This window comes from Hydra viridissima, unplaced genomic scaffold (assembly GCF_058129835.1).
Source record: "Hydra viridissima isolate aposymbiotic clone 2 unplaced genomic scaffold, HvirCarnegie_v1 scaffold_6, whole genome shotgun sequence".
In the NCBI taxonomy this organism is placed as follows: Eukaryota; Metazoa; Cnidaria; class Hydrozoa; order Anthoathecata; family Hydridae; genus Hydra; species Hydra viridissima.
In genome coordinates, this window is record NW_028324305.1 from 18,198,615 (window position 1) to 18,216,434 (window position 17,820).

Sequence of the window (17,820 nt, forward strand, 5' to 3'; positions counted from 1 at the left end):
TGCATCTTTTTAAGGACTGCTTGTCAATACAAGAGTAATACTAAAATTTTTATTTTTTTTGTTTAAGTGGTGAAGTTCGTATTGTAAGTATGGATATTTCTCTAATTGAAATCTCAAGAGGGTTTTGTTAAACTTTACACGCGTTTTTTTTAGCGGTAAGAATGGTTGCGTCGGTACAATTTAGGACATGCCTTGAGGTACAATTTACGCAACTAATCTGACATTCAGTTAATTAAAAAATTTGACAACTAAAAATAAAATTTTTTTAAATTCTAAGTATTTATTTTAAATTTAGATAAATTATGCTTTAACATAAGTACACTGAAGAAATCATATCTTCTGCTTCTTTTAGTGAAATACGCTTAGCCATAAAAACCTAAAATAAGAAATCTTCAATAACAAACCAACAAGAGCTTATTCTGGGTTTAATTAAGTTGGATGACAAAAAAAAACAGTTCACTGCTTAATTTCATTCAGCAAAGATAAAAAATAAGTTAAAAAATTTTTTGTGGGTTGTAAAAATAACGAGTTATGTTAAAAGTACAATATAGGCATCGGTACAACATTAGCAACCTTACCCTATGAGTTATGATCATAAAAAAACTAAACAATGAAGAATTTTTCAATCATTTGCAAAAAAACTACAAGTTTGAATTAATAAGTTTGCATTTCTCCACAATTAAAATAAGCTGATGCATATATACTTCAACTTTACTTTTTGCTAATAACATCCTTATGACATAAAACACTTTCACAAAGAAAATCCATTAAATCCTCAATAAATCCATTTAAAAACTTAAAAGATAAAATTGAGCTCGGTAAAATGAACCTAAAAAAAAAAATTAAAAGTTTATCGCCATTCAGTTGAGAAGCCCCAACAAAGGAAAATGGACAATATAAGTTTTAGTTTTGTTAGTAAATTTTTTTTAAATCTTGTTTAAAGCTTCGTTATTGCTGTGTTACATATAAAAGTTATTACTGTCCCTCGCACCTTTTAAAAACTTTTAAGATAATTATAAAACAGCTTTAACTTAAAAACCTTTATCATATATATTATTATATATGATATATTTATCATATATATTATCATATATACTATTTGTTAACAAATGTGGAATATGCTTGTTATTTTGTTCTTATTTTTATGCTATTCTTTTAACTATTTTTTTTATATGAATACAAAGCAGTAAAAAAAATAGTAACATTTCAAAACAAATGGAACTTACATCTAAATACTGTTAAATTGTAGAAATTTATTCGTAATCTAAAAGGACAAACAAAGAAGAGTACTCCTCGTACTAGTTGTAAAATTATTAGATACATGAAAAAGAATCCATTTGCTAATGCTAAAGATACAATTTGCATACTGGAATTCAATATTTCAGAAAAACCTTTACCTCGACATTTAAATGATGCAGGGTAAATTGGATTAACAATAGTTATGTTTTTTTTCAAATGAGGTTTTAAAAACTTGATTATTTACCTACCTACCGAATCGGAATATTTGATATTCCGATTTACAGGTGCATTAGCAGGAGTTCTTGGTGATGTTTTAACTTACTTTATGACAGCAAGAATATTATACTTAGTCAAATTAGCGTTTTAAACACTGAGGATGAACAGGACACCTTCTTCTAGGCATTAGTTATCAAATTTCTTGTAGAAATGAGGTATGCAAGAGAGCATTTTTTAAACAGCTCAAAATTGCCAATAATTAACTTCACAACGGTCGCGTAAAATCTGCAGGGTCTAGAAGCAACGTTGTGCTACCAAAACCTTGTACATCTTTTATACTAATAAGCCGAAAGAAATCTTTTGCTATTTCTTTTTTGAAAAACGAAATGAACAACGAAATCTTTGTTCTGACGAAAAAAAAAAAGATGGCTGTGCAACATTCTTCAAGGATTTTTGGTCTATTCCTCAAAACTTTCAATCGATTCCTTAAAAATGAACACAAAAGTTGAAACAATATATACTAGCAAAGCTTTCTAATAACTGTTGTATAAATCTTTTTTAAAATTTAAAAGAAAATTATTACAAAATTAATAAAATCCTTCTTTTAAAGTTAATATTCTTTAAATACATAACAATTCATTATGAAAAGAATAAAATCTTGAAAGAATAAAAGCTGCGCTCTTATGGTTTATCTGAAATTCTGTTTTTTTGCGTTCACTAAAAAAAAGCTTTAAAAAATCCCTAATTTTTTTAGCTGTTTTTGAAATTCGTAATTTAGTTAAAAAATTACTCTGGCAAGCTCCAGAAAAACCCTTTGGTAGGAGCAATTTTGAAACTTTCCTGATCTCAAAACTATAAAAACTGAAATCATCCATCACCGTCCGTGGAAGAAATTTCATTTTTAAATTTTTGCTTTATAAAAAACAGCAAATGACAGCATTAAAAGTTTTTGGCATTTTTACAGGAGTAGTAACCTTAAATTTTCATATAGTAAACAATTAAAAACATATAATCTGGTTAGAGAAACTAATTAGAGTCTAAAACTGCAAATAATTTCATTTTTACTAAATCTGAGGATGAGCAATTGTTAATGATTTACATAGCTCTTTTGTTACGTTAACTTTAGATATTCAGTATAAAACTTTGCGATCATTAATTGAATATTGTTTGTAACTTCCATGCTGTAAGTTAACCAAAATTAAAAAATAATTTTTAATTTTGAAACTATATTACTTTTACCAAATCCAGGAAACAGCAAGTATCATTTTTAGATTTATGCTGTTACTCAAATTTTGAACTGTGTACTTAAAAAATCTACATTTCAATATTGTTATAGAAAAAAAGAATTTTTTCAGTTTCTAAACCTAAATTGAAGCAAAAAAATGTCAAATCAAGCCAAATTACACAATGACTGCAGAAAAACCGTCTGTTTTCTCTGCATGAGAAAGAGCTCAAGGTATTGTGTTATTTTTCCTTTTTCTTTAATACTTTGATTTATTTATAAAACATTTATTTCTTCACTTGAATATTTAACGTAAAATTCTTTTGATATACATTATCTGATGAGCTTTATGTAATGTTTTCAGAGTTCTCACAAAATCTATGATGGATGAGGTATTGAGCATACTTTCACCAAGTCTTGATTTTGCTGACAAAATAGTGCCTCTTGGAATATGTGATACTTGGCGAATCACCATAGGAAAGAAGAAGAATGGAGCAGAAGTCGGTTTACCACCTCTTTTTGACTTCACATCTGTCAAAGTTCGACCTTCAACAAGAGACAACAACTGTGACTGCCTAATCTGCCAGATTGGTCGAATTTAGAGTTAAAAAAATTTAATAGCATTACTATGAATGTCATACAATCAAGACAATAATGTGATGTAATGATAACTTTCAGATTCATCAAGAGCAAAAAGACTCTTTGGTGATGCTCCTATATTGAGCACTCAGGATCTTGTGCAGTGCAAGTCAACACAGGCCTGTCAAACACAAACATGAAGAAGTTTGCTTCAACCATCAATTATGTGTCCAAGGGTCAGATTTTGGAGCCTAACTTCCATGAAAATCTCCTCTATGATGTTCTGTTGAAAAGACAAATCTATTCATCACACATTTTAAAGCTTGGCCTTGATGGTGGTGGTGGTTTCTTGAAAGTAAGTTTAGGCATTCAAGAGGCAGAGCAGAGCATGGAGGCAGGGTCACCACCAAGCAAGAAAACTTTAGCTACACCAACTGCCAGGGACTGTGGAGTCAAGAAGCAGCTGCTAGTTGCAATTGCTGAGGATGTGCCTGAAAATTACAGTAATATTAAAAAGATCCTCAATCTTCTTGAAATCGAGAAAGTTGACCTCCTTCTCTCAACAGATTTGAAGTTAGCCAACATTGTTTGTGGCGTTCAGTTACATGCCAGCTCTCACCCTTGCAGATGGTATGATGCCTCTCACAAGAATTTAGCCCAATGTGGCAACCCTCGAACATTTGGCTCTTTGAGACGATGCTTTGAGGATTTTATTGCAAGTGGTCAGTATTTGAAGAAAACTAAGCTATTCAAAATGTTGTCAACTTGCCACTTCTAAATGTACCAGACAGCACACTTGTCTTGGACGTCATTCCACCAATGGAACTCCACTTACTACTGGGTGTTGTAAACCATCTTTACAATATTCTAAGGGAGTCTTGGTAAAAGTCTCAGCTTGGCTAAATGATCTACATATCAAACTACAGCCTTTTCATGGTGGGTAGTTTGCTGGAAATGAATGCAGGAAAATGCTGAAGAATGCGGATCTTCTTCAGAGAATGGCAGAACAAGATTGCGCATTTGACATCTTTGATATAATTGAAACACGACGAAAATTTGATTCTGTGGTTTCTGGATGCTTTGGAAACAAATTGGAGCCTGACTATGTAGAAAGAATTGATAAATTTCACACTGCATACTTGTCTCTGACAAGAGGAAGCATCACTCCAAAGGTTCATGCAGTACTTTTCCACGTTAAAGAGTTTATTGAAAAACAAAGGGAACCACTAGGAAAATACAGTGAGCAGGCATTAGAGGCTTTGCACTACAACTTTAAATTACACTGAAGTAGATACAAAAGGCCAATTGATCATACTGAGTATGGGAAGTGGCTGCAAACCTGTTCGGTTGACTACAACAGCAAAAGCTTGTAAGAAAGAGAAAAGTATGAATACTAGAAAATAGTGCACATTTTCTAATACTTCAATGAGAAAAACTGCTTTTTTCACTCTTGGATATCTTGTTGAGTAAAAGCTGTTTACTCAACCATAGCTTAAGGATCATTGATGAAACTTTCAAAGATGCAATTTTCCATTGTAGTTTCTTCTGATTTTGCAGATTATTTTACAGCAACTATTGAATATCTTTTGTTTTAGAAAAAAATAGTATTTAAAAACTTGAGTTGTTATATAATCTTTTGAAATTTTTTGTTAAAAAGTTACCTTTTGTGTTTTTTATGTCAATCTAGAATAAAGAATATTTATAATACTGTAAAAATGCCAAAAAATATTGAATGCTGTTATTTTAAATTTTTTAAGAATTAGCAAAATTTTAAACGCACTTTTCTTCTGCGGACGGTGATAGATGATTTCAGTTTTTATAGTTTTGAGATCAGGAAAGTGTCAAAATTGCTCCAGCCAAAGGGTTTTTCTGGAGCTTGCCAGAGTAATTTTTTTCTTCTACCAATGGGTGTGTGATGTAAACTTTTACAAAATGTCAAAACTTTATCTCACTCTCCTTTATCAACGACAGTCGTGCATTTAGGATATGAGTCTCGTAGCGGGATTTTTTTGTTATTATTCTCGTAACATTTTAATCAATCAAATTATTAGCTTGTTTTTTTTTCTGTCAAACTCCGTTATTAGGATTTACTTAATAACTGAGGTAACATAAGAGTTGCCAGGTTTTAACTAATACTCGTCAACACTAAAACTCGTCAACAGCGAGACTCAGATTGCATCTGAAAATTTTACAAAAATATTATATATAACCTAACCCTAACCCTAACCTTGTTGATTTTTTGTCTAAAATCTTTCTGAAAAAATAGAGAAAAGGGTGCTTCACTTCGCAACAGACAAACAATTAATATATGAACAACTAATTGTTGTCGATAAACATGGCGCTGTCCAACAGCGCCGTTTTTTACTGATTTGTGAAGGATTCAAAATAATTACAGAAAGACTGGGACCAATAACTAGCAAAAAAAAAAACAAACCTAAACTGAGTGTCATAATGTTTTCAATTGTTTGACGGATCAATAGGCACTAAATTTACCTGCATTCACCAATTTTTCAAATGACTTTAAGTAAAATAAGTCTGGAGATTTTTACTACTCAAATAGTTTTTAAATGATACGGAAGAATCATTTAAAAACTCATTCAATTTATGAAATAAATTTTTTTTGAGCAAAGCCTTTTTTCAATAAAATTTAAACATTTAAAACTGGAAACGTGATTGCATCATAGTCTTTTTGAATCCTTTTTCAAAAATATATTGAAAACTAGTGATTAAGTTGTTGAGTAAACTTCTTTTTCTAATCGTTTTTTACTTTGCATATTTGAAATTTACTGTTAGAAATTTATTGCAATTTTATGGTATGTAGCAGTTAGCTGTTAATTTCATCGCTATCTTTTCTATTGTGGTATTTCACAATTTTTCTATTGTGGTATTTCAAAACTTTTAAAATCACTTAAAAGAAATTAATACATCTCATTACAGCAAAGAAAGAAAATAGTTTTTTCAGTCCGAGGAAATTTCCTTAATGAGGAAATCGATGGATAGAGATTTCCTTGGTGAGGAAATCGATGGATATAAACAATGTTTTAAATAAGCATTGGAAATAACGGTGATATGAGTATGCTTTGAAGATTAGAATCGTTATAATGCTAAAAACATAAGAGATGAATTGATCTGTTTAACGATTAACTCCTTGAAGATCAAATTAAAAACAAGTAAAAACAGATCAAGTAAAAAATTCGTATTTCAATTCTTTAGTTCATCTTTTTTGCTGGGAATTTTGATAATTGTTTTACTTTTTCTGATTTAGTAATCAGCATTCTACCTTGCTTAGCCAAAGAAACTTTCTATCTTTAGTGCGACTCAAGATTAAAGAGATTAAGATAAAAAACAGACAACGTCATGCCTATTAAAAAAGCTAAAGAAATTTCCAGCATCATCACAAATACTTAGAATTCGACTGACAGGACGTTGAAAGTACTTTAGTCCATCAGATCTAAACAGCATAAAATATCACTTTTAGAATACATTGTGTGCCTGGATGAATCTGAACCCTGATGAAAACACCCCAAAAAACTTTTTTTTTTGTTGGGAAGTTTTTGAGAAATGGCCCTTTAAAACTCGCAAAAACAAAAAAAAAGCCATAAAAACAGGATAAAAACTACTTTTTTTATCTAGAGTGTTGAATTTTAAAAATATACATTTTTTTCCCTCCATTTTATTACATTTTTTCAGAAATTTACTTCCTTTAATTTATTGTTATAGCTCCGAGTTTCAATAACAGAGCATTTTAAGCCCTAACTAGCAAAAAAATGAGCTATTATTTAATAGTTTGATTTTAAATATATATATTTTAAATTAAAACATAAAAACAATTAAATATATAAAATTTTATTAGGTTAGTAAATATAACTAAAAAATCAAACATTATTTGTGAGCTAATTACAATGCCTCCAAAATCACACGATGAAAACCGTGCACAAGTTTGTGCGATTTGCTTTTGCACAAGGGGAAAAAAAGCAAACAGACAAGTTACTAATACACAAGAGGTTGAATTGAAGGCTCATTTGGTGTCAAACTATTCACTGCAAGATCCAAGGTTTCCATCTAGGCTTTGTATTGACTGCAGATTGGACTTAAACAAGATAAAAAATAGAGATTCTACAGTCAATCTATCAATAGCAGAGAACTATGGCCTAGAGCTAAAAACTATAACAAGGTATTTATATATAAAATTGCAACTTATTTTTTAACATTTACCTTGTTAATTTTTATAGAAAATCTATCTTTAGGTAAGAGGTAGAGGAGGTAGAGGAGGTAGAGGAGTATTTGTTGTTTACTTTGTATTATTTTAAATGAAATGTTACAATTGGTTGTTCAAGTAGGGGAGGTAGGGGAGCATTGGGCAATCCCAAACTGGCTGAACAGAGCAGCTATAAAACAATAAAATAAAGAGAGAATCAGGTAATTCAGTCATCTCCATTACGTCCCCTAATGGTGGAAAACCTTTGATACTATTGCCGGAAGAGAACAAGGAAACAATAGCTGAGGGATTTCTGACTGCAGAGAATGTCTCTATAATACAACAGGAAGCTATGCTGACTGATCGTCAAGTTATTTCAGTTCTGAAAAACTTGAGACTTAAATGAAAAAGAAAATAAATTTCCAAAGATACCTTTCTAATCTCTCATAGCCTCGTATAAAGGAGGCTATGAGAGATTAGAAAGAATAATGTCATATGCATCGAAATATCCATGCTTATACTGTGAGTCTCCAAATGGTGAAGGAAGTGAAGCCTGGTAGACAGATGCTACACTTAGAACATTCGAGAATATTAAAAACCACAAAGAGGATTGGAAACCTCCGGAGGAAAAAAGATCAAAGCAAAAGAGTATACTGTGTGGCGACTCCTTTGCTCTTTCTTGAAGATGATCCTGATGACAGCTTGGTGATCCTTAAGAGCCCACCACCAGCTCTTCATCTTAAGTTGTCCCTAAATCATGTCCTTAAGGAGCTACAAAACATTTGGCCAAGACTTCAGGATTGGTTAGCAGGACATTCTATTCTCTTCGAACCATACGATGGTGACACACTGGAAGGCAATGAGTGTTTTAAGTTTCTAAGACTCCTTGATAAATTGGAGAAAGTACTTCCTATGGAGCTGTCTGATTTTTTGGATTACATGCATGATTTTTCAAAGGTCATTGACTCTACATTTGGTGTGTCTGTAGATCCTGATTATAAAAATGTTTTAAAAAACCTAAGGATGTCTTTTAGGTCTTTACAGGAAGAGTTTGGAGTGTCTAAAACCCCTAAGCTTCATGTAATACACACACATTGAACAGTTCATCAATATAACAGGAAGGGGACTTGGTCAGTTTTCAGAACAGGAGTTGGAAAACTTACATTCAGCATTCTTGGAGGTTTGAGAGCGACACTTGATAAAAGACATTTCTTCACCTAGATATATGGAAAACTACTCAAAGGCTATTCTAAACTTTAATGCTAATAAAATTTAGTTACGTAGTGTGCAATTATGTATTTTATGTTTTTATATCTAATTAAATTGTACTTAACTGTAAACTATACTTTGCATCACCTTAAAAAAAGATTTTATACCTTTTTTTTATATTTGCGGGTTTTTAAGGGCCGTTTCTCAAAATTTTCCCAACAAATGATTTCATCTTTATAATTTTTATAACTAGTATATGTATGTCAAAGAATGACATAATACATCTTTTTGGGTGTTTACATAGAGGTTCGGTTTCCCCCAGGCACACGGTGAATATTGAACCTATCTTTTGATAACGAAGGTGAAGATTGGCAAACTCAATTTAGGCAATGTGATTTTTGTAGGAAACCGATGGTTTTTTTTTGCAGGACGCTTCCCAAATAATCCTGAATCACGCAGATGTCGTTTTACAGTTCCAACATTACGACTGATTCTGTTTTCTTCGCACAATTATTAAAAAGATTCATTAAAGCGTAATGGATGAATTGTTTTAATTCGTGAAGTTCTCTTTAAATGTGTTTTAAAATTGTAAAATAAAAATCAAGTATTAAGAACTACCTACCAAAAAAATTCTAATATTTCTATTATTAAATTAAAACCAAAAAGTGATTAAAAAAGAGCTGGTGTCATCCTTTTGAAACTTTTTATACTGATGCGTCCCCTTTAGATTTCAGAACTTTTTGAATGATAAATATGCATATAGATACACAGAAATACGACTCAACCGAAGCTTGCGGTTAAGGATACATTAAATTTAATTTAATTCATCTTTTTCCTACACAAAAAAAGAAGAGGGGAATACGAAAGAAAAAAGTTTTCAAAGAAGAGAAATACTTCAAACTCATAGATTTAAAACAAAGGTCCCTTCTAAACAGTTATCTTTAAAATAAAACAGCATTAAACGTAGAATATATATGAACATTAGACTCTACATATTATTGACATTATCAGAACATTCATCATGTAGACTTAGTACATCGCATTAAGATTATTACAAGGGCGAGGTTTCTTTATTTTCTCATAGTTCTTTGAAACCAAATCCAATATGAGAAGCTAAGAAGAAAAAAAAGAACTCATTATTTAAAATTAGATTTTTAATTTATCAATTGTTAGAAATTCTATTTTTTTATTTTATCGAATCGACAAAGAATTCTTAGAGGCTTGCAACAAAGAGATCGAAACAGTTCGAATTAGTTGAGGTCTTCAATGTTGATTTTAAGAAACTTTAAATAGTGCCTTTTATCTAGCTTCCATTTTCTCTGTTTACTCAATTCGTGTATACACACTCAATGTAAATAAAGCGAAATATTATAAACGCATACAGACAGAAATATTTTGAAATACAAATACATTACAGATGAATTATTATTATAAAATTACAGATGAATTATAATTATAAAATACATATATATAGACGAAAATATTATAAAATACGTAACATGCATACATATCATAAAATACATATATATAGAGAGACGAAAATAACATCAAAACAAGTACTTACATAATTGCTTTTCAATTCATTTATACCAAATTGAAGGCTCATATATTCTTTATCATCTATTTCTTTAACTGCTCGTCTATAGTCACTCTAAAAAATAAACTCAGCTTTTTTTAAAAAATTTAGATTATCATTTAGACTCGATTTTTAATAGCATTAAAATATATATATATATTCTTGATCAGTTTAACACAGTTTAGTTCCAAAAATCTACAGCACTCCAGCAAATAATTTTTATTTGATAAAGATAATTGATACATCTGTTGCAAAATGTTGTAAAATAAAGATTTCAAAGAATAAAAGAGACTTACAAGGAATGGGTATTTAACAATTTTTGAAGCAATCTTTGCTCTTGTGATATAATAGCTAGAGAATGAATTATTAAACATGTATTGAGAACATTTTTCACAATTTCATTATTTAAAATAACATCTAATTTAAATGAGCAAGAACATAAATTGTTCTTGAATAAAAAAGTTCATCATCAAATAGCTGAAAGAAACAAATCAAGGCTGCATATAAACAGAGCATATATTTCTTTTTACATTTATCATGTATAATTCATTATGTTAAAAAGAAAAAATAATATATTCACCGTGCAATTGAGTCCAAATAAGTTACTGAATCACTTTGTATCCGATGAATTTCATTTAAAACCTCTTCCTATATATATATATATATATATATATATATATATATATATATATATATATATATATATATATATATATATATATATATATATATATATATATATATATATATATATATATATAAACTATTAAAAAATATTTAATAACAAAAAAATATATATATAACTTAAAATATTAGCAAGAAAATTAGAAAAATAATTTAGCAAAAAGAATAAAATAACTTCTATTCATTTACTTGAATAGAAACTCCAAAGTTATTTCCATCTTCAATCCTTGGTATTAAAAGCTGAATCCACATCTGCATCTAAAGAAAAATTTTCTAATTTCATAATAAATAGTTGTTCCTAACTCTTATTTGCTGAGATATTCAAATGGGTGGATAATTTTTTGAAACTTTTAATACCTTTTCACAGATTTCAACCATATCTTGGACTTCTGGTTTTATAAGATCTATTAACTTTAACAGCCTCTAAAATTTAAAATGCTTATTAAAAAAAAAACAGTCCCTAAGATTACATACATACATACATGCATGCATACATGCATGCATGCATACATGCATACATGCATGTATGTATGCATGCATCCATGCATACATACATACATAACATACATACATACATACATACATACATACATACATACATACATACATACATACATACATACATACATAACATACATACATACATACATACATACATACATACATACATACATACATACATACATACATACATACATACATACATACATACATATAAACACATACACAAGGTTTTCACAAGAAGAAAAATTGGTTTGACTACATTAAATTCCAGAAATTTGATATATACACTAAAATGATTGATATACTAAATTTCATAATAGCCTAATATACAACTTCATGACTTGATAACTTTTTGAGTAAATTTTAAACGTTCTACTTTTGCCAAGATGTAATCATATCAGATCATAAAATTGGAATTAATTTACTTATTTAACACTAAGATCTTTTGGAAAAAATAGCTTTACCTTATTGCAAGGAAAATTCTTTTTTATATGGGCAAGGTCTAAAGAGAATAAATGTAAATAAAAAAAAACTTAACAAAATTCTAAAACAAGTGCTATAAGAAAATCTTTGCATGCGAGGAGCAGAGCATTAAGAGAGTGGTGAGAAGTGGGATAGTTCACTTTTTTATCTTTTTGGGGCCAAAGTTATGACATCATTTTGAAACATACTTCTACCAGAACTTCAGTTTTTACTTCATTTTGGTTTCTTTAGATTTGTTTGTATTGAAAAGTTATCAAAAGAAGATTATTTTGCCTTTTCCTATTTGTTAGTCACTTTTTCGATCTTGATTAGTATAGTGTTAAGGTAAGCTTCTCTATTTGCTGATGTAATGAAGTTATTAGTTTTTGATTTGTGCTCATAGAAATGAATTTGTAAAGGATTTAGTATAATGAATTAGTTTTGGTGAGAAGTGGGACAAGCAATTTTTAATGCAAAGTAGTTATGATCAGTGAAAAAATTGTGTTGGTCCTTAATTTCTACGACAATTTTTAGGTTGTCATTGAATATCTTTTTTTCTATGACTGTTCACTTCTCCTCTGACTGTCCCACTTCTTACCACTATATACAAAATGTTTGTTTTGTAAACTATTACAATAAAACATAAGGTAAACTAACATGTAAAACCATAAACAATAACATGTTTAAATTATTAAAGAAGTTAGAGATTATTTCTAAATAGATGGAAGGTAAAAAATGCAGTTTTTGTCGATATACAAGTTCTTTGTCCCACTTCTCACCACTCTCTCCAAAGTTTTAAACCATGAAACATTTTTTTGATCAATATTACCATCTTGATCATCTTCATCTAGCTTTCTTTTTTTGCAGTTCTAAAAATATTTTTAAAAGATTTTTTTTGTCAATCAACATAGATACTTTTGTAAATAAGTCAATAAAAAAAAATCACTATGAATAAAAATAAGAAAAAGAATTATAACCAATAAAAAATCTGTAATAGCTCAATTTAATTAAAACAATAATTTATTAAATAATCACCGAAGTGATGCCATCATTAATATAGTCGCTATGATTTGAGTTTGGGACAAGATTTTCATAAGGATCCAAATCTAAATTTTGTTTCACAATATCTTTCACCACCAAAAATTCTTCCTGCAAAAAATTTTTCATAACAAATCTCTAAAAAGTTTCCATTGCTCTCAATAAAATGTTGTTTTTTTAAATTTGATATTTTGATTGTTAAAACTGTATCTTACCATTATAATTTTATCCAGAGCAAAGATTTTGTCAGGTATAGCATTTGTAACAAGTTTTTCTGTCTTTAAAGAAAATATTAAAGCTTTTAAAAATTTTTAAGGACAGACAACATTAATTTTGATTGTAAGTAATAAAAAAAAAAATTATTCTGAAGGCTAACTATCTAATAATAATAAAATTTCTTTTATCAGCAGCTAAATGTTGAGGCACATTGCATAAAAATAAGCTGATTCAATATAATGAAAAAAAAAGCTGTTTAAGATTCTTGTTCTTTAATAAAAAATTTTAAATACCTTAAATCTATTCATTCAAAACATCCATAACAAATAGGAAAAAAAAACTCACATCAACAACTATCTGTGCTGCGTAGTCAGATACCTAGTTTTAAAAATGCATAATTTTATAATACATGATCAAAATTTATATTTATTTTTAAATATAAATTTTGAATAATGTCTTTATCCATGTTTTTGAATAATTTTTACCTGAAGGTAGACAAGGATTGTTTTTCATATAAAACTAATGCAGTATAAATTATATAAAACATACCTCTTTTGCATTCTTCAGGTTCAAATTTCCAAACTATAGAAATCAGTATATAAGTAGAGATAAATTTAAAAGTTCTTGTCATGACTTGTGGATAGAAAAACAACTTATACCATGATAAATGCTTACAAAATTAAACTCTTCACAATAATTAAATAGAACTTTCTTTCAAAAAAAATTTCAAGTATCAATCAGAAAGTTTGCAGCTGATTTATTACATTTAAAAATAGCTCTTCTAAATTAAACTAATTAAATCGTAGATTTCATAAAAAGCAAACCAACAGCTACAACTTTTAATGGAGCATATGCCCAGAAATATTTTGTTAATTTTTGTACTTTTATTGAGCTAAACATTAAAGTGATAACTTAACTTTAGAAACATTTTTAAAGGGGAGAGGCATGGAGCTCTGTAGTTTTAGAAAGTTCAAAAATTCACCTTAAGCAAAAACATCAACTTTTTACCATATGACTATAAAACTAATTACATCACAAAAATCTTCTAACAAATTTAAATACTTTAAATAATTTACCTTGTAATCGTTTGATGACATGGCATATATTTACAAATATATATGAAAGCAAGTATATATGTACAGACACTTGCTGAATACTAAAAATTGAAAGCTGAAATTAATATTCTGGTTTCTATATATACATCAATAATACAATTATCAACTTCTTTTTTAATCTTATCACCTAGAATTTTAAATGCTTTTAATGACACTAAACTAATAACAATTAATTAAATACAATAATTATACACCAACAAAGTTAAGTTTTATGCTTTGCTGAATAAAAATTTAAAAGTTATATAAAATTTATTTAGATTTTTTCTTAGACAATACTTTGAGAGAATACAGCTGTGTTTGAAAAGAGTTACTTTTTTCCTGGTTAATAGAAAGAAAAGTAAATAAATTATTGTATTTTTGAAATTAACTTAAACAAATAACTTAAGTCGCTTTAAAACTTAGTATTAGTATTTAAAGTATAAGTTCTAGTAACTTTTATGTTAAAAATAAATTGACCTTTTACTACTCAGTTAAGACAACTTACGGTACTTACTATTGCTTATTTTCTCACACTATTTAAAAAAAAACAGAGTTAGTTATTTGCATTCTAAGGTAATATTAAACAACTAAAACCGTTTAGACTCATTAGATGTTATTAAAAGAAACTATTGTTTTTTATAATACTTTATGTCAGAACTAGGCCATGCTTTATTAACGACGCCATTCTTCAGAAAAATGAAAATGAATATTAAACAGAACAGAATCTTATATTTCAACGCGGGATATTCGTTCCTGTTATTCGATGGCTTTATCTAATACTAACCTTTCCCGAGAGAATAGTTAAACGTTTTTTTCCTCTCTATTGATGCCTTTCATGAAAGATCACTAACTGCATAAAACTGAGCATCCTCAAAGAGTATTAAAAAAAAAAACAACTTAAATTGGATTGATTTTCATACGATAAAGCGATAGGTCACAGCTCAGTGTTAATACGTCGAAGTTTTCTCAAAAACGTTATTTTATTAGCGCTAGTGGGGTTTCAATCGCTTACACTTTTATTTTATCAGTAGCAATAATTGCAATAACCTTGTTTAAAATGGAAGGTTATCTACTGATAAGAATAAGTTGATTTGTGTTAGCATTACATATATTAATATAAATTTCGTGCCAATAACGATAATATAATACACAAGTCATTGCGGATAGTAATTATTGTACTAACTGCAAATAAATCATATAATAAAAATAGAAATTTAGCTGATTTACATAAAAGTAACACAAGTAAAATAGGATTTTAAAAGAGATACTAATAGCAATCAAAAATAAATATGAACTTATATATACACGTGTGTATATGCACACAAAAAATTAAAGGTTAGAAATTAACAATCAAGTTAATCGTAACGTTTTGGTGGAAATAATGGGGGTGGCTTTAAGATTCTTGTACTTAAGAACAAAATGTGTTAAAATAGGTTACACTGTATATATTACAGTGTAATGAAGTAATGAAGTTAACTCTTACGTTTAATTATCAACTCAAATGGGATGGTTAAGTTGTTAGGTGATTGATCTCAAGTTATGCCCACATCTAGTCATATTACTAAATTATTTATGAAGAATGGTTGGAAGGAGATTGTGTTGTTGATCCCAGACAAATAAACAATTAATACGTTTGATGCCGACTCCGTGTAAACTGATATCCCAAAATTTATAAGGCAATAGCTACGAGTTAAGTCGTAAAACATCCTTTGCCACATATGGTTAAAACCGTAGAAGTTTATGTTCTTTGAATGTATCAAGCGTCAGGGATGAAAAATAAACACAACAATTAAGCGCAATTTTAGAGATTTATTATAAATTTATAAGTAATTAGAAAATAAGTACTACATAAATTACTTTATTGTAAAAGGTAATAAGGAAGCTATTTATTTATTACAGTTGAAACCAATATATCTTATTTGTAGTAAACTTTAATTTTCGACACACAAGGCTTCTCAGTAAGTATGGATTAATGATATCTTATTTCTCTTTGTATTTTTTAATATTTTAATTCAATAAATTGACGTTGTGGACCAGTTTTTTGAAAACGAGTGTTTTGAATGAAAGTTCCCATCTATTCCAACACCATGATAAGTCTCATTTCTTATAAAGTTCAAATTATTAGAAAGGTTGTTATTAGTTTTCTTAGAAAGGTTAGTAGGGGAGAGGTGGGTAGCACCGAATACTTAAGAATATCAGAGATATTACCCATAAGCAAACGGAAAATATAGTAAACAAATTTTGATTAAAGTAGAAAAAATTTGATTAAAGTAGGAAAATATAGTAAACAAATTTTGATTAAAGTAGAAACACCTATTTATCAAATTAAAAACAATGATAGAGCACTTAACAAAAGCACAAAACTCAAACTAAGTTATATAAGAAAATCAACAACTTTCAAAAATGGAGGTTAGCCCCGGACACAATCTTTATACATAACTTCAACTCTTTTTTTACCAATGGGCATATGTTTATTTATAATTTAAGTTACATAATGTTACTCAGCCATCCCAGTGATTATAATCTGTGGTATTATAATATTAAAACGAATAACTTTTATATAACTTTTATGCCTAATATCTCAGGATTATGGGAATATTTTCAGATTCAGGGTTGAGGGGTTATAAAAGTCATGAATATGCGAAACATTAAGTTTAATCTGTCAAATTTAACGCAATCTGTATCCAAATCTGTAAGAATTATTTCTGACAGTTTTTTACCTTCTTTTTTTTCTCTCAAAAAATCCCCACTCAGTTCTCTGCTAAACATGGTTGGCATATTATTTGGGATGCATTCATTTTCAAACCGCCATCGTTTAGAATTATATATATTAGCCATTTACTAATTAAAAACAAATTGAAAAAAATTGAGCTTGAAGTTTTGTTGTTTATAAGTGAATGCCGCTTTCTAAGTTAACTAAGTAAAAAAAAATGACGAAGTACGATATTCAAGTTGAATGTAGCCCCAGGCATGCACATAAATCCTTCACTTATAAAATCATACTTTATCACTTCATAAATTTCATTATGTGAAAAGTTGTAAATTTTCATCAAAGGATGCGGTAGCGATTTGCAAACATTTTAGAACATTTTTCAAAATGAGTTTTTAAAGCACTAAAAAATTATACTCATGGAATATAAATTAAAGAAAAGTTAAAGATAATACTTTTCACACCTTAACATTCAATCAGGTCTCCTTTTTTTTTTTTTATCACTGCTTCAAGCCTATGGACAAAAGGACTAGCAGGTGCTGATTATATAGTCCCTTAACATTGAGTTCCAAGCACGATTAATTGATCACTTTAGTGACTTGAAACTTGAGTGGGCATTTTTGCAATAAATACGAATCACTTTAGTTGTAGGCCAACCCGCGTGAATCAAATTTAAAACTTCAGTCCTTATGGCTTCCAAACTTTTAACAAAAATATTTTTTGTTCACAACTTTATTCAAATCTATAACGCTCATTGAACATTAACCAACAAAAACAAATTTCAGAAGTTTTTTTATTTACATCACAAAACTTAGCCAAAAATTAGTTCGCGAATCGCTGAGGCACCCTGTATGTGAAAAGGTGTCCGGAGGT

The 17,820-nt window shown here is 28.9% G+C and overlaps 1 protein-coding gene across 3 annotated transcripts; it reads right to left on the minus strand.

The window, feature by feature from the left end:
- Positions 1–9,584: 9,584 nt before the first annotated feature.
- Positions 9,585–15,222, minus strand: LOC149887346 (proteasome activator complex subunit 3-like). 3 transcript variants are annotated; one of them, XM_090090587.1, is made up of 14 exons: positions 15,022–15,222; positions 14,220–14,299; positions 13,693–13,725; positions 13,489–13,521; positions 13,143–13,205; positions 12,925–13,038; positions 12,719–12,758; positions 11,892–11,929; positions 11,281–11,346; positions 11,113–11,181; positions 10,820–10,887; positions 10,536–10,590; positions 10,228–10,314; positions 9,585–9,776 (listed from the first exon to the last, which is right to left on the minus strand). In XM_090090587.1, the coding sequence occupies exons 2-14, from the start codon at positions 14,238–14,240 to the stop codon at positions 9,693–9,695; spliced, it is 771 nt and encodes a 256-aa protein (XP_089946713.1). In that variant the 5' UTR covers positions 14,241–14,299; positions 15,022–15,222; the 3' UTR covers positions 9,585–9,692. The 3 variants fall into 3 exon arrangements, with proteins under 3 accessions (XP_089946713.1, XP_089946711.1, XP_089946712.1); XM_090090585.1 differs by lacking the exon at positions 15,022–15,222 and adding an exon at positions 14,752–14,936; XM_090090586.1 differs by lacking the exon at positions 15,022–15,222 and adding an exon at positions 14,883–14,914.
- Positions 15,223–17,820: the final 2,598 nt, after the last annotated feature.

What these genes read in the sequence shown, in the direction of transcription:
- LOC149887346 (XM_090090587.1), bottom strand. Translation starts at nt 14,240, where the DNA reads ATGTCATCAAACGATTACAAG. An exon ending in TGTCATCAAACGATTACAAG is followed by an intron (nt 13,726 to 14,219) that starts GTAAATTATTTA and finishes TGATTTCTATAG; the next exon opens with TTTGGAAATTTGAACCTGAA. An exon ending in TTGTTAAATACCCATTCCTT is followed by an intron (nt 10,315 to 10,535) that starts GTAAGTCTCTTT and finishes TTTATTTTTTAG; the next exon opens with AGTGACTATAGACGAGCAGT.